The sequence below is a fragment of the Ictidomys tridecemlineatus genome, chromosome 7 (assembly GCF_052094955.1).
Source record: "Ictidomys tridecemlineatus isolate mIctTri1 chromosome 7, mIctTri1.hap1, whole genome shotgun sequence".
Taxonomy (NCBI): domain Eukaryota; kingdom Metazoa; phylum Chordata; class Mammalia; order Rodentia; family Sciuridae; genus Ictidomys; species Ictidomys tridecemlineatus.
The window spans coordinates 37,583,550-37,602,259 of record NC_135483.1 but is presented as its reverse complement, the minus strand read 5'-3'; the positions used below and the strand labels follow the sequence as shown (position 1 = coordinate 37,602,259).

Sequence of the window (18,710 nt, the reverse complement as noted above, 5' to 3'; positions counted from 1 at the left end):
TTAATAAGTTTTCTGTACTATCTTAGAAATACCACTTAACTATATACCTAGCAAAATTTGGATAAAGTGTGTTGCCATTATGCTACTATTTTTTCTAGCTCTTAAAATGTGCTTGAGGAAAAAGAACAACAATAATTTAAAATTACAGTTTAGTTCAACATAAGGAATTTTTAGTTTTTTCATTTTAGTTTATGGCAGAAATGATAGCTAATTTACACTGTTAATTTTAGATGGTCTGTCTTCTGCTGATCCCAGTTCTGATTGGAATGCACCAGCAGAAGAGTGGGGGAACTGGGTAGATGAAAGAGCTTCACTTCTGAAGTCCCAGGAACCAATTCCTGATGATCAAAAGGTGAGTATAAGGGATAAGTGGGTGTTTGTTAATGAAAGAGACTAAGGGTAGAGAGTTCTGGGTTACAGAGGCTCAGGCAGTTGAAAGTATCAAGGAGGGGGCTGGGGATGTGGCTCAAGCGGTAGCGCACTCGCCTAGCGTGCGTGTGGCCCGGGTTCCATCCTCAGCACCACATACAAACGAAGATGTTGTGTCCGCCGAGAACTAAGAAAAAAATAAATAAATGTTAAAATTCTCTCACTCTCTCTTTAAAAAAAAAAAAAGAAAGAAAGAAAGTATCAAGGAGGCAGTGCTGGGTATGGTAGTATATGCCTATAATCCCATGAATCAAGAGGCTGAGACCAGGAGGATCACGGGTTCAAAACCAGCCTTAGCAAATTAGTAAAGCCCTGTCTCAAAATAAAATGATTTGGGCCAGGCACAGTGGTGCACACCTATATATAATTCCATCCAGCGCCTCGGAGGCTGAGGCAGGAGGATCGCGAGTTCAAAGCCAGTCTCGGTGAAAAATAAGATGCCAAGCAACTCAGTGAGACCCTGTCTTTAAATAAAATACAAAATAGAGCTAGGGATGTGGCTTAGTGGTTGAGTGCCCCTGAGTTTAATCCCTGGTACCAAAAAAATAAAAAAGGGATTGGGAGTTGTGGCTCAGTGGTTAAACACCCTAATCTCCAGTACCAAAAAAAAAAAAGAGAGAGTGATAACATCAGAAATAGCAAGTAGCAGGTAACATTAGGACTTAAAAATGACTGGATTTCCTTCCTGGTAATTTAGAGCAACATCATTACAAATCTTGGAATAGTAGATTAGAGTGTAATGCACTGGTATTTAGCATGCATGAGACCCTGGATTCAGTCCCATGACCCCCCCCCAAAAAAAAAACAAGAGAGAGAAAATAAATCTTGAAATAGAAGCCATATTTTAGAATATGAAATGATTAAAGGATAGAAAGTAGTACTAACAATTTTTTTTAAATAGGTGTGGAGCCCAGCACAGTTGTGCGCACCTGTAATCCCAGTGGCTCCGGAGCCTGAGGCAGGAGGATCATGAGTTCAGAACCAGCTTCAGCAATTTTTTGAGGTCCTGAGCAACTCAGTGAGACCCTGTCTCTAATAAAATACAAAAGGGAGCTAGGGATGTGGTTCAGTGGTTAAGCATCCCTGGGTTTCATTCCTAGTACCCCAAAAATTAAAAAATAAATTTGGAATGGAATGGTGGAGAGAGGTAGTAGATGACAGTAATAGTGGTATCAGGATTTTGTAGTGGGGGAAAGGGTTGTTTGCATTTTAATGATAAGAAAAAGCTTTAGTGCGAGTTGGGCAGACTTTTTATAAAAGAAACCATATGATCTTTTGCAGCCATTCAACTATGCTGTAAGCATCCATACAGTATGGAAGTGAACGTTTTTCAAGCTGGTGTTGGGATTAATTTGTAGTTTGCCCAACTCCTCTTGCTTTGTAGACAAAAGAGAAAGAATCTGGAATAAAGTAAAAATTTAAACATAAATAAAAGATCATATTTGGCTAATAGAATAGTATCTAGAAGAGGCAGTAGGGGATGGGGAAGCCATGGGCACAAGTGAATGGATTGGCTTTTAATAAGGTGTACTACCACTCAGCTTCAGTGACCAGAGAAAGGGAGAGGGACTAATGGTAGGTAGGAGTTGGCAAGTTATAATACATGTAAAATTAGTAAGGAATATGAAATTTGAGGTGGAAAAAAATGAGATTTAAACTAGGTCTGCAAAAGCTTCCTTGTACACTACCTTTCCACACAGAAATCATTCCAGTATTTGTTGAATGTTTAGTGAGTATATAACCAAAAGTCTGTATTTCTCCAACTGGACTTCCCTGTACTTAATCACTAGAATTTGGCAAAATCAATGAGTAGTGACTTTATCACACATCATAACAGTTCTTTTCCTGAATCTATTTACAGATTGTCTTTATATTTCTAAGCAAACAGGATGCCATCTAAAAGTCCCTCATTGGAGAGTGGGTAAATAAAATTAGTATGTTCATCCAATGGCATATTAAAGAGAAATTAAAAATAAATAGATTAAAGCAACACTAGGGGCTGAGGTTGTGGTTCAGCGGTACAGCACTTGCGTAGCACATGCAGGGCACTGGGTTCTATCCTCATCACCACATAAAAATAAAAAATAAAGGTATTGTATCCAACTAAAACAATGAAAACAAAAAAAATATTTTAAAGTTACATTAATAACAGTATGAACACAATCTCAAAGACATACTGAAACCAGGCACAGTGGTGCATGCCTGTAATCCCAATGGTTTGGGACACTGAGGCAGGAGGATCACAAGTACAAAGCCGTCCTCAGGAAAATTGAGGCATTAAGCAACTCAGTGAGATCCTTTCTCTAAATAAAATTCAAAAATAGGGCTAGGGATGCAGCTCAGTGGTTGAGTGCCCTGAGTTCAATCCCTAGTACCCCCCATCAAAAAAAAAATACTGAACAATATGCAAATTACTGAAAGACACAGTAGTACCACTTATGTAAAATTTTTATGTGTGGACACATAATTTATAGAAAAATTGTTTGGATGGGGCTGGGGTTGTAGCTCAGTGGTAGAGTGCTTGCCTAGCATGTGTGAAGTACTAGATTTAATCCTCAGCATCACATAAAAATAAATAAATAAAATAACATTATTATGTCCATCTACAACTTAAAAAAACAAATTGATTAGATGGACACACAAGAAGTTGCAGTCATTGTTACCAAAATGAGAACAGGATCAGCAAGAGTTGTAAAAGATTTTAAGATTTATCATAATGTTATGCTATCAGGGATTGAACCCAGGTCATTGTGCAAACTGGGAAAGTTCAACCACTGAGCTACATCCCTACCCCTTTTAGGTATAGATTTAAATAAAATTCGTATAAATTTTTAAAGATATTTTTAAATTTTGAGACAGGGTCTTGCTAAGTTGCCTAGGCCAGCCTCAAACTTGTGATCCTCCTGCCTCAGCCTCCCAAATAGCTGGGATTACAGGTAAATACCACCATGTTCAGCATCTTTCAGGGACACTCAAATCACTTAACCACATCCCCATCCCTATTTTGTATTTTATTCAGAGACAGGGTCTCACCAAGTTGCTTAGCACCTCACTGTTGCTCAGGCTGGCCTTGAACTCACGATCTTCTCGTCTCAGCCTCCTGAACCTCTGGGTTTATAGGCATGTGCTACCGCACCTGGCCCAGCATCTTTTTTCTTTTCTTTTCTCTTCTTTTTTTTTTTTTTTTTTTTTTTTTTTTTTTTTTTTTTTTAAGAGAGAGTGAGAGAGGAGAGAGAGAGAGAGAGAGAGAATTTTTAATGTTTTATTGTTTAGTTCTCGGCGGACACAACATCTTTGTTGGTATGTGGTGCTGAGGATCGAACCCGGGCCGCACGCATGTCAGGCGAGCGCGCTACCGCTTGAGCCACATCCCCAGCCCTCTCTTCTTTTTTTTTAACATTTATTTTTTAGTTGTGTGTGGTTGGACACAATACTTAATTTATTTTTATGTGGTGCTAAGGATCAAACCCAGCACCTCACATGTGCTAGGCAAGCACTCTACCACTGATTTACAACCCCAGCCTTTCTTCTTTTTACAGTCAAAAATTTGTAAAGTGGGGACTGGGGTTGTGACTTAGTGGTAGAGCTCTTGCCTAGCACATGCAAGGCACTGGGTTTGATCCTCAGCACCACATAAAAATAAATAAAATAAAGGAATGTTGTCTAACTGTAATTTAAAAAAGAAAAAAAAATTTTTTTTTTTTATTTGTAAAGTCAACTCTGTTACATGGGTTAAAAGATGCTATAGAGTTGATTTTGGCCTTCTCATTAACAAAACAAGCCTTTTGTCTTAGGGAACTTATATTTCATATTTGTAAGAAATGGATCATAGATAGGGCTGGGACTGTAGCTCTATTGTAGAACACTTGTCTTGCACTTGTAAGGCACTGGGTTTGATCCTCAGCACCACATAAAAATAAATAAATATATTATGTCCATCTACAACTAAAAAATATTTTTTTTTAAATATTTATTTTCTAGTTTTTGGTGGACACAACATCTTTGTTTGTATGTTGTGCTGAGGATCGAACCCGGGCCGCACGCATGCCAGGCGAGTGCGCTACGACTTGAGCCACATCCCCAGCCCTAAAAAATATTTTTAAAAGAAAGAAAGAAATTGATTATAATGGTCTGAGAAACAAACGGAAGACAGTTCTTGTGACCTGAATATCCTTCATAGTTTGCATAGATTCATGTGAGGGTTTTTTTGTTGTTAGGTTTTGTTTTTGCAGTACTGGGGATGAACCCAGGAAAGCATTGCCACTGAACTATATATACCTCCAGCCCTTAGGAAGAGTTATCCAGTCTGGCCTCAAACTTGGTATCCTCCTGCCTTAGGCTCCTGAGTTGCTGAGATCATAGGCGTGTGCAGTGACGTTTTAATCCTTTCAAGCTTATGAAATGCTTTCTGTGTTATAACCTCTATAAGTTTCCTCACAACTGGCAATTAACTTGAACTAAAAATTGGTTAGTCATCTTTGTTACTTTGTTTTTCCATCTGTTAGTAAAAGCTATTTGGTGGTTTATGACATCACCAAAATCATCCTAGTGACTATGATGCTGAGCAGAAAAATTGCAATTACCCAGATCATCTCTTGCTATAAGGATAATATAGAAACCTAGGTTGTCACCTGTGAGAATAAGCAAGAAACATTTTCCATGGAAAGTTCACCTCTGTGGTACATGTGAATACAAGTATTTTTAAAGAAAAACACAAAAGAATTCTGGGGCTGGGGCTCAGCGGCAGTGCACTTGCCTGGCATGTGTGAGGCACTGGGTTTGATTCTCAGCACCATGTATAAATTAATAAATAAAGGTCTATAAACAAGTTAAAAAAAAGTTTAAAAAATTTTTTTAAAAAATAAGAACAAATAATGATGCTGAGCAATCTTCTGTACCCTTTACCCAGTTTTCATCAGCAGTAACATCTTTATAAACACTGTGGTACAGCATTGTAACCAGGATATTGACATTAATACAGTCACGATACAGAACATTTTCTTCCACCACCACGTTAGGGTTCCTCATATTAACCTTATATATAGCCCCCTCAAACAAAAAATGTTATATTAATGGAATTATATAGTATGTGGCCTTTTGGTATTGAATTTTGGATTTCTTGTTTGTCTGTTCATATTTTCCACCCAGCAGAATTTTTTGGAGATTCGTCCAGTTTGTTGTGTGTATCAGCAATTTGTACCATTTTACTGCTGAGTAATAAGCTGTGATCTGAACATACCTCAGTTAATTTAGCCATCCTCCTATTGAAAAGCATTTTCAGGGTGTTATGAATAAAACTGCTAAACACACAGTTCAAGGGTTTTTGTGTGAATATAAGTTTTCATTTCTCTGGGATGAATAACCAGGAGTGTAATCACTGGTGTTTTGTAGATACATATTTACTATTATGTTAAGAAACTTTCCAACTGTTTTCTGTGATGGCTGTATCACTTTACATTCCCATGGACTGTGTTTGTGTGATCTTGTTTTTCTCTTTCTACCGATTTACTTTGTTCTTCATATAGTCTAGATCCTAGTTTGTTGGAACTGTTGTGTGGTTTTGCAAATAATGTGTGTGACTCTGCATTTTTACTCCAAAATTCTATTTGATTTACCCATCAAATAAGTTGTTGAAACATGAAAGTTGGGCTGGGATTGTGGCTCAGCAATAGAGTGCTCACCTAGCATGGGCAGGACCCGAGTTCAATCCTCAGCACCACATAAAAATAAAGGCATTGTGTTGTGTCCATCTACACCAGATAAATAAAGAAAGCATGAAGGTTTATACAGCTCTCTAATTTTTTTGTAATAAGGAATGAAAGACATGGCAAAAAGGAGGCTATCCTAGAAAACAGGAGCATGAAATTCTGTGTACTTCTTGGTCAGTTTTATCACTCATTACTAATTCTTATTTAGATTTGGGGGGGATAAAGCTGAACCTAATGAATGAAATTATTTCATAATAATTTACTGTATAGTGGAAATTTAACCTATTGGTTCACTCAATATTTTTGCTTTTAATATCAGGTTTCAGATGATGATAAAGAAAAGGGAGAGGGAGCTCTTCCAACTGGAAAATCTAAAAAGAAAAAAAAGAAAAAGAAGAAGCAAGGTGAAGATAACGCTCTTGCACAGGTAAATTACCAAAATAATATGTATTCTTTACATACCTGTTGTTGAAAATGTGAAAAGATGGTGTTTAGATACTAAAAAATAGGGTTGGGGGTGTGGCTCAAGCGGTAGTGCGGTCGCCTGGCATGCGCGTGATGCTGGGTTCGATCCTCAGCACCACATAAAAATGAAATAAATGTTATGTCCACCAAAAACTAAAAATATATATTAAAAAATTCTCTCTCTCTCAAAAAAAAAGATGCTAAAAATAGGTAGAAATAAATGACAAAATATCAGATAGTTACTTGAAAAGCATTTGAAAAATCACAAACTTTAAAGAATGGATACCTTATATTGTCATAAAAATTTTATTGCCCTAAAAACTCATTACGAGGGTCACTAAACCTAAAAATAAAATTTCCAGATTACTCAAATGCATTTTTTATAATAAAATGATAAAATGGAAAAGGAAGTACATTATTCTATACACACAAATTCACTTTGAGCTGGATTTTTGAACCCCTATAATCCCAGCAGCTTGGGAGGTTGAGACAGGAAGATTGCAAGTTAAAGCCAGCCTCAGCAACTTAATGAGGCCATAAACATCTTAATAAGACCATGTCTCATAATAAAAAGGACTGGGGACTAGCTCAGTGATTAACATCCTGGTTGGTTAAATCCACAGTATCCAAAAAAAAAAAAAAAAAAATTGCCTTTGAGTAACTGGAAGGTTAATATTTACCACAATTAGAAAATCCATGTGCATAACAAATGGAATCTTCTACTTTACTGAGTTTTCTGGTTATTTCACTTAGTGTTCCTTCAGGTTTTTTGGTTTCTGATCATTAGAAAGTTGTTTTTTTGGGGCTGGGGATGTGGCTCAAGCGGTAGCGCGCTCACCTGGCATGCGTGTGGCCCGGGTTCGATCCTCAGCACCACATACCAACAAAGATGTTGTGTCCACCGAGAACTAAAAAATAAATATTAAAAATTCTCTCTCCCTCTCTCTCTCTCATCTCTCTCACTCTATCTTTAAAAAAAAAAAAAAAAAAGTTGTTTTTTGGTTTTTTGTTGTTGTTGTTTTGCATCAGTCCTACATTTCTTTTCTCCTATCTGGGAAAAAAATTAGATTAAAATAAAGATGAAATCAAAGATGTTATTTCAGCTGAGCATGATAGCCCACACTTTAAATCCCAGCCTACTTGGAAAGCTAAGGCAAGAGGGTCTCAAGTTCATGGCCAGACTAGGCAATTTATGGATACCATTTCTCAAAATAAAGTAAAAAATAAAAAGGGCTAATGATGTAGCTCAGTGGTAGGGCATTCCTAGGTTTAATCCCCAGTACCCAAAAAATTGTTTTTAAAGTTATTTTAATTTCAAACATATCAGATTGTTAGAAGTATACATGGATTTATTTTTGAAAGCATTATTTCATTATATCACAACTTGTGGTTTTATTTTTATTTCTTTATTTAGTTTTTTTATTGGTGCTAGGGATCAAACCCAGTGCTCACATGTGCTAGGCAAGTGTCCTTCACCACTGAGCCAAACCCCGCCCAAGAGTGTTTTGTTTTTTATTTTCCAATTGTAAAAATGAATAGGCATTAAGGTTAACAGGGATAAGACCAATGGCTATGAAAAATTAAAACTACATAATAGGTGTGGTTTCTTCTTAGCCAGAATTATGTGATAAATATTTATTGACATATTCTTTGTTAGTAATACTATGTGAAATCTGTTTTAGCTAGGTTTTTTTCTAAGTTTTCTGTTTCTTTCTTTTCTTTTTTTTTTTTTTTTTTTTTTTAGTTGTAGTCAGACACAATACCTTTATTTATTTATTTTTATGTGGTGCTGAGGATTGAACCCAGGGGTCTTGAACGTGCTAGGTGAGTGCTCTACCGCTGAGTATTCTGAGCAACAACCCCAAGCACCATTCTGCTTCTATTTATGGCTTTTACTAATACATTTTTTTGCGGGGGTGGGGGAAGAGTTTCTTTTGGAAGAAATTTTGTAGAATAGATACATGTCTTTCAAAAGCTCAATGTATGGCAAACATCATTATTGTGTTAAAGTTTTCTTTGGTACTTTTGACCACTGTTGTCTATATAAATTCCAAAATCCAAAAATTCTGAAATCAGAAACACTTCTGGTTCCAAGCAGTTTGGATAAGGAATATTTTTAGAATTATTTGATCTGTGTTTTTTTTTTAATATAGTAAGTAGGGGCTGGGGCGATAGCTCAGTGGATAGAGTGCTAGCCTCATATGCACCAGGCTCTGCCTTCAATCCCCAATACCACAAAAAAAGAATTTAAGTAAGAAATAAAAATAAATAAATAAGAATTTAAAATATGTGAGTAAAGTATTCTGGGTTTAGAATCAGATCTGTGTCCGGTACCCATTCTGCCATTTACTTTGTTTTTGTTTGGTTTTTCGCTTTGCAAAAGTTACTTACTTGCCTAGGATATTTTAAGAATTAAATGAAATATCAGGGATAGGTTATGGCTCAGAGGTAGAGCACTCACCTAGCATGCATGAGGCACTGGGTTCAATCCTCAGCACCCCTGAAAGTAGAATAAAGATACAGTGTCCACCTGTAACTAAGATAAATAAATAAATAGTTTTAAAAAATGAAATATCAACTGGACACAGTGGCATACTCCTATAATCAGCCTCAGGGGGCTGAGGCAAGATGATCAGATGATTGCAAAAAAAAGTTCTAAGCCAGTCTCAGCAATTTAGCGAGGATCTATGCAACTTAGCAAGAACCTATCTGAAAATAAAATATAAAAATGTGCTTGGTATGTGGCTCAGTGGTTTAGTGTCCTGGGTTTGATTCCCCGTACCAAAAAATAAAAAATGATATATCCGTAAAGTCCTACACAGAGTACATACCACATAGTATCCTATTCATAAACGATTACTACATTTTCGAATTTTTCTTTTTTGGTTAATTATTTTCAATTGTTGATATGTGGTTGGTGGAGTCTTTCACTATTGAAGTTCAATTTAGGATAGAAATAAATCATTGTCTTCTGATGCATGCTTATAAAGTTACCTGCTAAGCTTAAATTCACATCACAGTGTTGGATTACTATCTAAACCTACTACTATCCTAAACAAATTTGCATGTTTAAAAAAAGATAAAAACTGGGGCTGGGATTGTGGCTCAGTGGTAGAGCGCTCGCCTAACATGGGCAGGACCCCGGTTCCATCCTCAGCACCACATAAAAATAAAGGCATTGTGTTGTGTCCATCTACACCTAAAAAATAAATAAATATTTTTTTAAAATAAAATAAAAATAAAAAAGATAAAAGAACCACCACCATTTACATGTATGTGTTAGCTAAAGAATAATATATTAATTCAGGGGTGGGAAAGATGATGGAATGATGAGGACATTACCAGTATACATGTATGATTGCATGAATGGTGTGACTCTACATTGTATATGACCAGAGAAGTGAAAATTTGTGCTCCATTTGTGTACAATAAGTCGAAATGCATTCTGCTGTCATGTATAACTAATGCAAACAAATAAAATATTAAAAATAGTACAATTCACGGTGATGGTTCTGTTTAATATATTTATAGTTATTGCATATACCTAAGCATAGAATTATTTTGTTGAAATCTTTTGAAAAGTTAAAGGACAAGACTGGAAATGTTAAAACTTAGATAGGGCTTAGAAATTTTATAGGCAGACTTTATTTAATACAGTTGAGGAAACTGAGACCCCAGGAAAACAACTGATTTGTCCCTGAAATTAAATAGCTAGATTGTGGTATGGCCAAAATTTGAATTCCCTATCTATGTCCTTTCTACTATGTATGTATAAATATTTTGTTCCTTGAAAAAGTCATTCAGTGAAAAACTTTGTGGAATTTTTTTGTTTGTTTGTTTTTTCTTGTACTACGGATTAACCATAGGAGTATTTTATGTTTAAGCTACATCCCCAACCCTTTATTTTTAATTTTGAAACAAGGTGTTGCTATGTTGCTGATGCCATGCTCAAACTTGTAATTCTTCTCCATCAGCCTCCCAGGGAGCTGGGATTTCAGACATGCATGACCATGTACAGCAGTATATGTCTTTTTTTTTTTTCCATTCACAATTGATATAACTCCCTGGAAAAATCAAAAGTGATCAATAATATGTTCTAAAAGTCATTTGGACAACTTCTGAAATGAAATTATTTTCTTGTGGCATCTTAAGGACAATAAGAAAAATAAATTTTAATTAGTAAAGAATGAATGATTTTTATTATCTAATACACAAACTACTTTTCTCTGAAGGACACAGAAGAATTAGAAAAAGAGATTAGAGAAGAGCTTCCAGTGAATACCTCTAAAGCCCGTCCAAAACAAGAAAAAGCATTTTCCTTGAAGACCACAAGCACTAGTGATCCAGTTGAAGTACTCATCAAAAATAGCCAGGTAATTTTTAAGGAATAGTAGTAGTTTTACTGACTCAAGAATTGTATCATTAAAATTTTGCTGAAGCACTGCAGTAAGTACTTTAAACACAAACTAGTCCAGAAAACAAAGAGAAGGTGAGACCTATCATAAATGATGCTAGAGAAGTTGAATAATTTGCCCATAGCTACATATCTATCAGTAATAAAATTGGAGCCACTACACAGCAGTTCCCCTTCACCCAGTTTTGGTTTCTATGATCACATGTAGTCTGAAAATATTAAGTGGAATTTTTCAGAAATAAATAACTCATATATTTTAAAGTACTTGTCATTCTGAGTGGTATGTTGAAATTGCATTATTTCTTGCCCTTCCCAGATATGAGTCATCCCTTTGTTCAGCTAATTAATGCCATATATGTTACCTGCTCGTTAATCACATAATAGCCCTCTCAGTTATCAGTTTAACTGTCTTAATATCACAGTGCAATTTAAATAACCTTTACTTTTATTCTACTTAATAATGGCTCCATGGGTCTGTGGTTATAACTCATTGGTAGAGCACTTGCCTAGCTCTTGCCTGGGTTCAATCCTCAGTACCACATAAAAAATAAATGATTAAAATAAAGGTATTGTGTCTATCTGCAACTAAAATTTTTTAAAAAAATAATAATGGCCCCAAAGCACAAGAGAAGTGATGCTGGTGAATTGAATGTGCCAAAGGTAAGACTGCATGTAACTACATGACCAATGTAATCCTGCAACCTATACACTCAGAAAAACGAGAAATTATATCCCATCTGATTCAAATGTAAAAAAATAATTAATTAAGATATTTTATTTTTTTATAGTTGTAGTTGGACCCAATACCTTTTTTTTCGCTCATTTATTTTTTCTATGTGGTGCCGAGGATCGAACCCAAGGTCCCACATGTGCAAGACGAGCACTCTACCGCTGAGCCACAACTCCAGCCCATATAAAGTGCTTCTTTACAAGAAAAGAGAAAGTTCTTGACTAAGATCTACAGGAAGAGTGAATAGGAAAAGCATAGTATATTAGATTTGGTACTACCTCAGTTTTCAAGCATCCACTGAGGGTCTTAGAACATATCTCCCACAGATAAAGATGGGGGTGGGTACTATATACTTTTCTTTTACTGGATATCTAGGCACATAAGGGATAGATGGTTTAGAGAAAAATGTGCCTGGTTGTATTATCCCCAGAGTATACACATAAAATCATTGGTTCAATCTTCCAAAATTTGATAACAAATTGTTTAATATTTTTAGTTGTAGATGAACACAATACCTTTATTTTTATGTGGTGCTGAGGCAAGTGCTCTACCATTGACCTACAACCCCAGTCCCATGGTAAAAAGTTTTTGAATGCTGTCTTATGTGGTACTGAGGATCAAACCCAGGGCCTCGAATGTGCTAGATGAGTGCTCTACCCCTGAGCCACAACCCCAGCCCCTTCCTGGTTCTTTTATTTGCCCATTCCGAAATTTTACTGAGGACCAACTACATGTTTGAAGTGAACAAAGAGAACAAAGCAGTCAAACATCCTTGTCTTTGTGAGAACTTTCATATTTAGTAAAACAGCTTTTGACAAATTGAGTTACTGCTAAGAAAGAATTTTTAAACGTCTTGTACTAAAACAGAGCTTTAATAATATTTGCTATTTGGGTGTGAAGTTCTTGATTCCCTATAAGTGTTTTCAGGTAAACAGATGCAATCTGAGTATATGTAGAAATTTAATGGTAAATGGAAAAGAGTCAGCTGACATTTTGGTGTTGTATTTAAATCCTTTTCAAAAGCCATCTTGTAAAGAATATTTGAAACCTTCTATGATTTACTGTAAATAAGTGGTAAGATAGAGGGGGAAATTATTGAAAATATGCAATAAAACTTTTGCATATGGAATAAATACAGGTAACATTATAAAAGATAAACCAAGCAATCCAGTGTAACTTCAGACACCTGAAATAGAACAAAGGAATACTAGTAGTTGCCTTTACTCATACCACTTCTCTAAAGAAGTTCTTTTCCTGTTGGACCTTCTTGAACTCATGGAGACTGGAGGAAGGAAGATGGACAATGGAAACATTACTTACCCTGTTTCTATAGGAAATTCAAAATAATGATTGCAGGTAGAGCTAGCTAGTGAAAGAATCTGATCTCTCACAGCCTCAAGACACTTCAAATACTAGCCTTTTTAGTATTAATTGGTCCTGACCATTCATTAATGGTTATGCCTCAGTAAGGAGAATTTAGGCCCTCCTGCGGGTGCTGACACATACCTCTAGTGCCAGCAACTCAAGAGACTAAGGCAGAAGGATTGGGAGTTTGAAAGCACTGGGATGTAAAAGTTCAAAGTTGGTAGAAAGTCAGCAGAACCATTGAATGTCTAAAAAATATTAAAAAGTGCTATTTATAATGAAATAGAAATCATAAAAATTAATGAGCTGGGTGCAGTGACACTCACCTACTATCCCAGGCTAAGGCAGGAGGATCATGAGCCAGCCTCAGCAAAAGTGAGTTGCTGGGAAACTCAGTGAGACCCTGTCTCTAAATAAAACATAAAATGGGGCTGGGGATATGGCTCAGTGGTGGAGTGCCCCTGAGTTCAATCCCCGGTACCAAAAAAAGAAAAATTAATGAAAATGGGATTATTGACTCCTATTTGAGATTCATTAGATATTTTATTATTTTATACCTTCCATTTTTATCTCAACCTGTATTCGTAAGTAATGTGAAGTCATGGTTTATTTGGCCGTGTCACTAGAGGGCAGACATGAGTTGCAGTGCTTCTGCTGATAACTTAGAACATCTTACTTCCTGCCAAATAACCTCTTGATATTAGTATACTTAATTTTATTTGAAAATATTATAAACATCTGAGGTAATTTTATTCCAAAATAGCCTATCAAGACTCTTCCACCTGCTGTTCCTACCGAGCCATCTGTTATCTTATCAAAGAGTGATTCTGACAAAAGCTCTTCCCAAGTGCCACCGATGCTACAAGATACAGAAAAATCCAAGTCAAATACCAAGCAAAATAGTGTGCCTCCTTCACAGAGTAAGAAATTTTCTTTTTTGGTTATTTTGTTTACTTCTGTACTGTTCACTTTTTTTTGTATACAAGTGTGAAGATTCTGATCTTAGAAGTTTAATGGAGGGCTGGGAATGTGGCTCAGGTGGTAGCGCGCTCGCCTGGCATGCGTGCGGCCCAGGTTCGATCCTCAGCACCACATACCAACAAAAATGTTGTGTCCGCCGAGAACTAAGAAATAAATATTAGAAAAAAAAAAGAAGAAGTTTAATGGAGTAATTGAGTAGCCCTTACTTCCTCTTGCAAGTGCTAGATTTCTTAGAATATTGTGAACTCCAGTTGTGAGGGCCAAGTTGCTAAAATAACTGAAGGAGAAAGCAAATGGCCAAGAACAGAGGAAGACTGGGTTCCTGCCTACCTATCTGTCTGGTCCTTCTCCCTTTTTCTTTGTATATGTATTGTGACATCAAATTGTTCTGTACTTTTTCTCCTCCTTGTCTCCCTACAGCTACCTCTAGTGTCCATATTACCCATTTTTCTCTTGTATTAGTTAAGCTGAGCCATATTAAATGGTGACTGGGTGACATGGCACACACCTGTAGTTCCACCTACTGGAGAAGTTGAGGCAGGAAGATCACTCAAGCCCAGATGTTTAGGAGTAATTTAGGCAATACAACCAGACCCCCATCTCAAAAAAAAAAAAAAATGCTTTCTCTAGGTCAAAATTGGTTGAATATTTTAGCTTCCATATGATCACATCTCATAATACATTAGGATTAAAAAGAAAAAAGGGAGGCAGATATGGACTAACTTTAAAATATTCAATTAGGGCTTGAAAATCTAAACATAAAACTTGAATTTTTTTTAAACTTGAGAATTTTAAAGCATTTTTTTTTCAGCTACTATTTTTGTATTATTGAAACATAACAATGTTTATTATACTCTTAACTTTTTTTCTCTCTCCATCCCCCACCCCCTTTTAGCCAAGTCTGAAACTAACTGGGAATCTCCCAAACAAATAAAAAAGAAGAAAAAAGCCAGACGGGAAACGTGAATTTTTTTTTTTTCCTGAATTGGACATGTGTTTGCAAACACTGTCTTGAAGATTATGCTGTTTATGCAATAATTTGTGAACATGTACAGAGTTTTATATAAATTTAAACCAATTTTTAAAACAAAACTGTGAATACAACCACCGTAAAAATGGAATCAAAGGAGAGTTAATTTATGAAATTAAGAGGTCAGCAGAATATACTACAGTGCTGGAAGACACTTGGGAAAGACTTTTCAATTGAACAAGAATGATCTTAATTTAAGAATATTATCCTGGTTTTACAACAGTTCCCTGTTTACAACAGATTGTGCCCTGTCTCATCTGCAACTGAGGAATAATGGATTCTGATTAGAGAGAGGGCTGCCTCTAAGTTAGTAGGCAACTCCTTGGATCTTATGCACGAACTTGTACCATTTGAATCTGTTTTATGCTTATATGAAAGTGCTTTGATCAAATGCATAATCTGCCATATCTTTACATATTTGTTGGTAGCAATTTGTATTAAAGGAATCACAAGTGCAAATAAAAAGTCATTTACCATTTGTTTAACTAAACTGTCATGGTTTAGTTGCAATTTTTAAAAAGTTCTTAATTAAAACATTGCAAATGCAATTGACACTTGTATGGCTTATGAAGTTATTTTTGATAGTCTTACATTACTTGAATTGTTCAAAGTACAGTATATTTTAAATTAAAAAAGTAAACTATATGTATTCATTTTATAAACTTAAGGTTCAAACTAACAAATAATGCTCTTGTTTATGATTTGAAAACTTTCAAGCAAATCCAACCTAGAATTTTTCCTTTCCCTAGCAGTTACTTTTTTTCCAGTGTCAACTCTTACTTGCTAATAATTTTTTGACTTTAAAAATGAAATTATTCACAAACTTTGAGTATGTGATGGAGAATGAAAAACTAGAGTCAGACAGCTTTAATTGACATTGTCAAGACCTCCAGTTATCAGGAATACATTTTTTTACTGCCTTAACCTGTAGTGCGTAGAATATGCATCAATTTCTTGAAGGGGATTCATGTTTTTATAAGAATTTTCATGTAATTATTGCAATTGTGGTCAAATAAGGAACATTTTCTGCTTGAAACTGTATTGATTTAAATGATGTGTGAGATGTTTCACCATTTTCAGGCACTGTGTAATTCTATTGTAATAAACTGGCAGGTATCTTTGTAACTATAAATAGTGCATGCTCGGCCATGTACACTGTAAATAGCCTTTACCAGATGTGTTTGACAAGGACCATAATTAACATCACTTAGTAAATTGTGATAAAGAAAAAAGCCATGATTTATTTGATGTGATTGGCTTGTTTTTATGTGGCACCAAGAATGAAACTGTTTAACAGCTGTAACCAATGGTACTGATCTATCCATCCAATGTCGTCTTTATTATATTTGATTGTGGCTTGATAGTATTGCATTGTCAGTCTAGGAAAGCTAAAGAAACAGAATGGTTTTAGTTTTGTTGAAGACTGGCCTTATTAATGGACAGCTTTCCTAATAGGCAATTATTAACTTTCATCAGGTGTTAACATCTGTTTCAGGAACATGGCAGTATGTTTACATGTCAGAGTTTTGTTTAATTCTATGATATTTCTAAATTGATTTGTTTAAATAAATTCAGCAAATGGATAGCATTGTTTTTATTTGCTTCAATATGGGGGTAAATATTAGGTAAAATGCCAGGAATGGATTTCTTCAAATAACTTTATTTTGTTAGCTTTACTTACATATTTCCTAAATAGACCTGAAAATTCCTAAGTTGTCAGCACTTTGTAAAGGTATCAAAAGGAGAATTTGATAGGGAGTCTGTAATTTTAGAATGTGCCAAAATGTCTATGCTTAAAATTTTAATTGAACTCTCTCAACTCTACCTCACTATTTCTTTATCTTAGAATTCTTTTGACTGTCAAACAATAGTTCAGTATCTCCCCATTCAGCCACCTTTGCCAGGTGTTAAAGATTGAGGAGAGTGCTGGGAAAGTAGCTCAGTGGTAGAGTTGCTTGCCTGGTATGCACAAGTCCCTGAGTTCGAGACTCAGCACTACAAAAAAAAAAAAAAAGAATTGAGGAGTGATGATTGTTGAGATGGAGAAACAAACACATTACTCAGTTGGAATGGATCCAGTATGGAGATAATCTCTGTCCCTTCTCTCAGTAGTTAAGCCATCATTTTATGTATTAAGAGGTGGCAGCTATATGAATGACAAAATTAATCCTGTTCTCTTACATGCATGAGGTGTAAACCCTTGCACAAGTGTTGTTCATTGCTCCTTGCCTGTTCCATAAAATGTGTATGTGACATCAAAGCAGTTTCTGGTATCTGAACAGAGGAGCTGGCTTCTATCAACTCAGAAGACACCAAACTATAAGTAATGATTCAGGGAGGAGGGGAGAAAGAGGAGCCTGTTGTTCTATGGAAGCATGAATTAGATGCTCCCCAGACTGCTAGTAGGAAAATAACTGACCCCTTCAGGTTTTGCCAGTTCTGGAGGGAATTGCTATTCACAAGCAAGCCCTCCTACCCCTCCAATAAACCCTCCCAAAACTCCCTAATCCTGGCCGGTCTCCAGGTCCTAACTGAAGTCTTTCTTCATTATTCTGGAACAGGGACTACTGGCTGGTTTCAGATTTCTCCAGACTGGAATCCTATCTATCCATACCCTGAATTGAGCAAATAATAGTTGAGAGAGTCCAAAAAGAAAGTATTGAAATAAAATGTGATTAATGTAATTTACTATGTTTACTTTGTGCATGCATTTTGTTGGGATGGGGAGGTCAGAGTAATTTATCCAAATCTAATGGTATTATTATTTCATAGGCTAATCCAGTTTGTATTTGGGCTAAAGATGCCAGAGGGCAATATTTAACTACAGAGTTTAGTTTTTCTTAATTAAAAAATAGTCCTTTATTAATATAGTGTGAATTATCTTTCAAAATTTAGGATTTAGGTTTAAGATGTCAAACAGATATCTTACGATTTTCCTGTAAACTCATTGCACAAAATGGAATTACTTTCCAAAAGGCTTAGGGAATGAAAATATCATTTGTAAGATGCATTGAGTATTGTAAATAAAACAAACCATTTTGTTTTGTTTAAATTGTTTGTTACAGTTCTCTTTTGGGAAGGGACTTCATTTTTAACATCCTAAACTAGTCAAAGGCAGGTACTTTTTGTTCTTGATTCCCACCTCTACCCCTACCCCCCAAAAAAAAAAAAGTTCAGACTTTGCCCTGGGGAGCCATATATTTGGAATTGAGTTCTTCTGAAAATGGCCATTTGTTGACATAGTGTTATCCATGGGAAATATCTGTTATGTTAGGGCATCTTAGCAATAGATTTAAGGACAGCAAGATATAGTGTGTCACCTGTATAAACCATTTAAGTTAAGGAAATTAAGCCAAAACTGACATCCATTGGTTTTTTTATGTGATAGTTTCACTCTGTTTCCAAGCAGTAGTGATTTATACAAAGTAGAAGTTTGTTTCTCTTGCTTATAGAAATCTGCGAAACAGTTGAGGATAAGATGATGCTCTGTAGTGCTATCCAGTCCCTTACATATTGCTCCTCCCCATTTCAACATGTGGCTTTCATGTCATGGTCAGGACAGCTGCTCCCTTTAGAAACTTCCTTTAG

General features: G+C 35.7%; 1 protein-coding gene across 7 annotated transcripts in view; it reads left to right on the top strand.

The window, feature by feature from the left end:
- Positions 1 to 18,174, top strand: part of Mtdh (metadherin) — a 64,903-nt gene extending 46,729 nt beyond the window's left edge. For 6 of the 7 annotated variants that reach the window (XM_013357001.4, XM_013356998.4, XM_040293833.2 and 3 more), the window contains 5 exons: positions 231 to 352; positions 6,457 to 6,564; positions 10,835 to 10,975; positions 13,875 to 14,031; positions 14,988 to 18,174. In XM_013357001.4, the coding sequence (XP_013212455.2) occupies positions 231 to 352; positions 6,457 to 6,564; positions 10,835 to 10,975; positions 13,875 to 14,031; positions 14,988 to 15,058 (599 nt within the window). In that variant the 3' untranslated portion in view covers positions 15,059 to 18,174. The remainder of the gene's footprint in view (positions 1 to 230; positions 353 to 6,456; positions 6,565 to 10,834; positions 10,976 to 13,874; positions 14,032 to 14,987) is intronic. The other variant, XM_078016889.1, reaches the window with a different exon arrangement.
- The last annotated feature ends 536 nt before the right edge of the window (positions 18,175 to 18,710 follow it).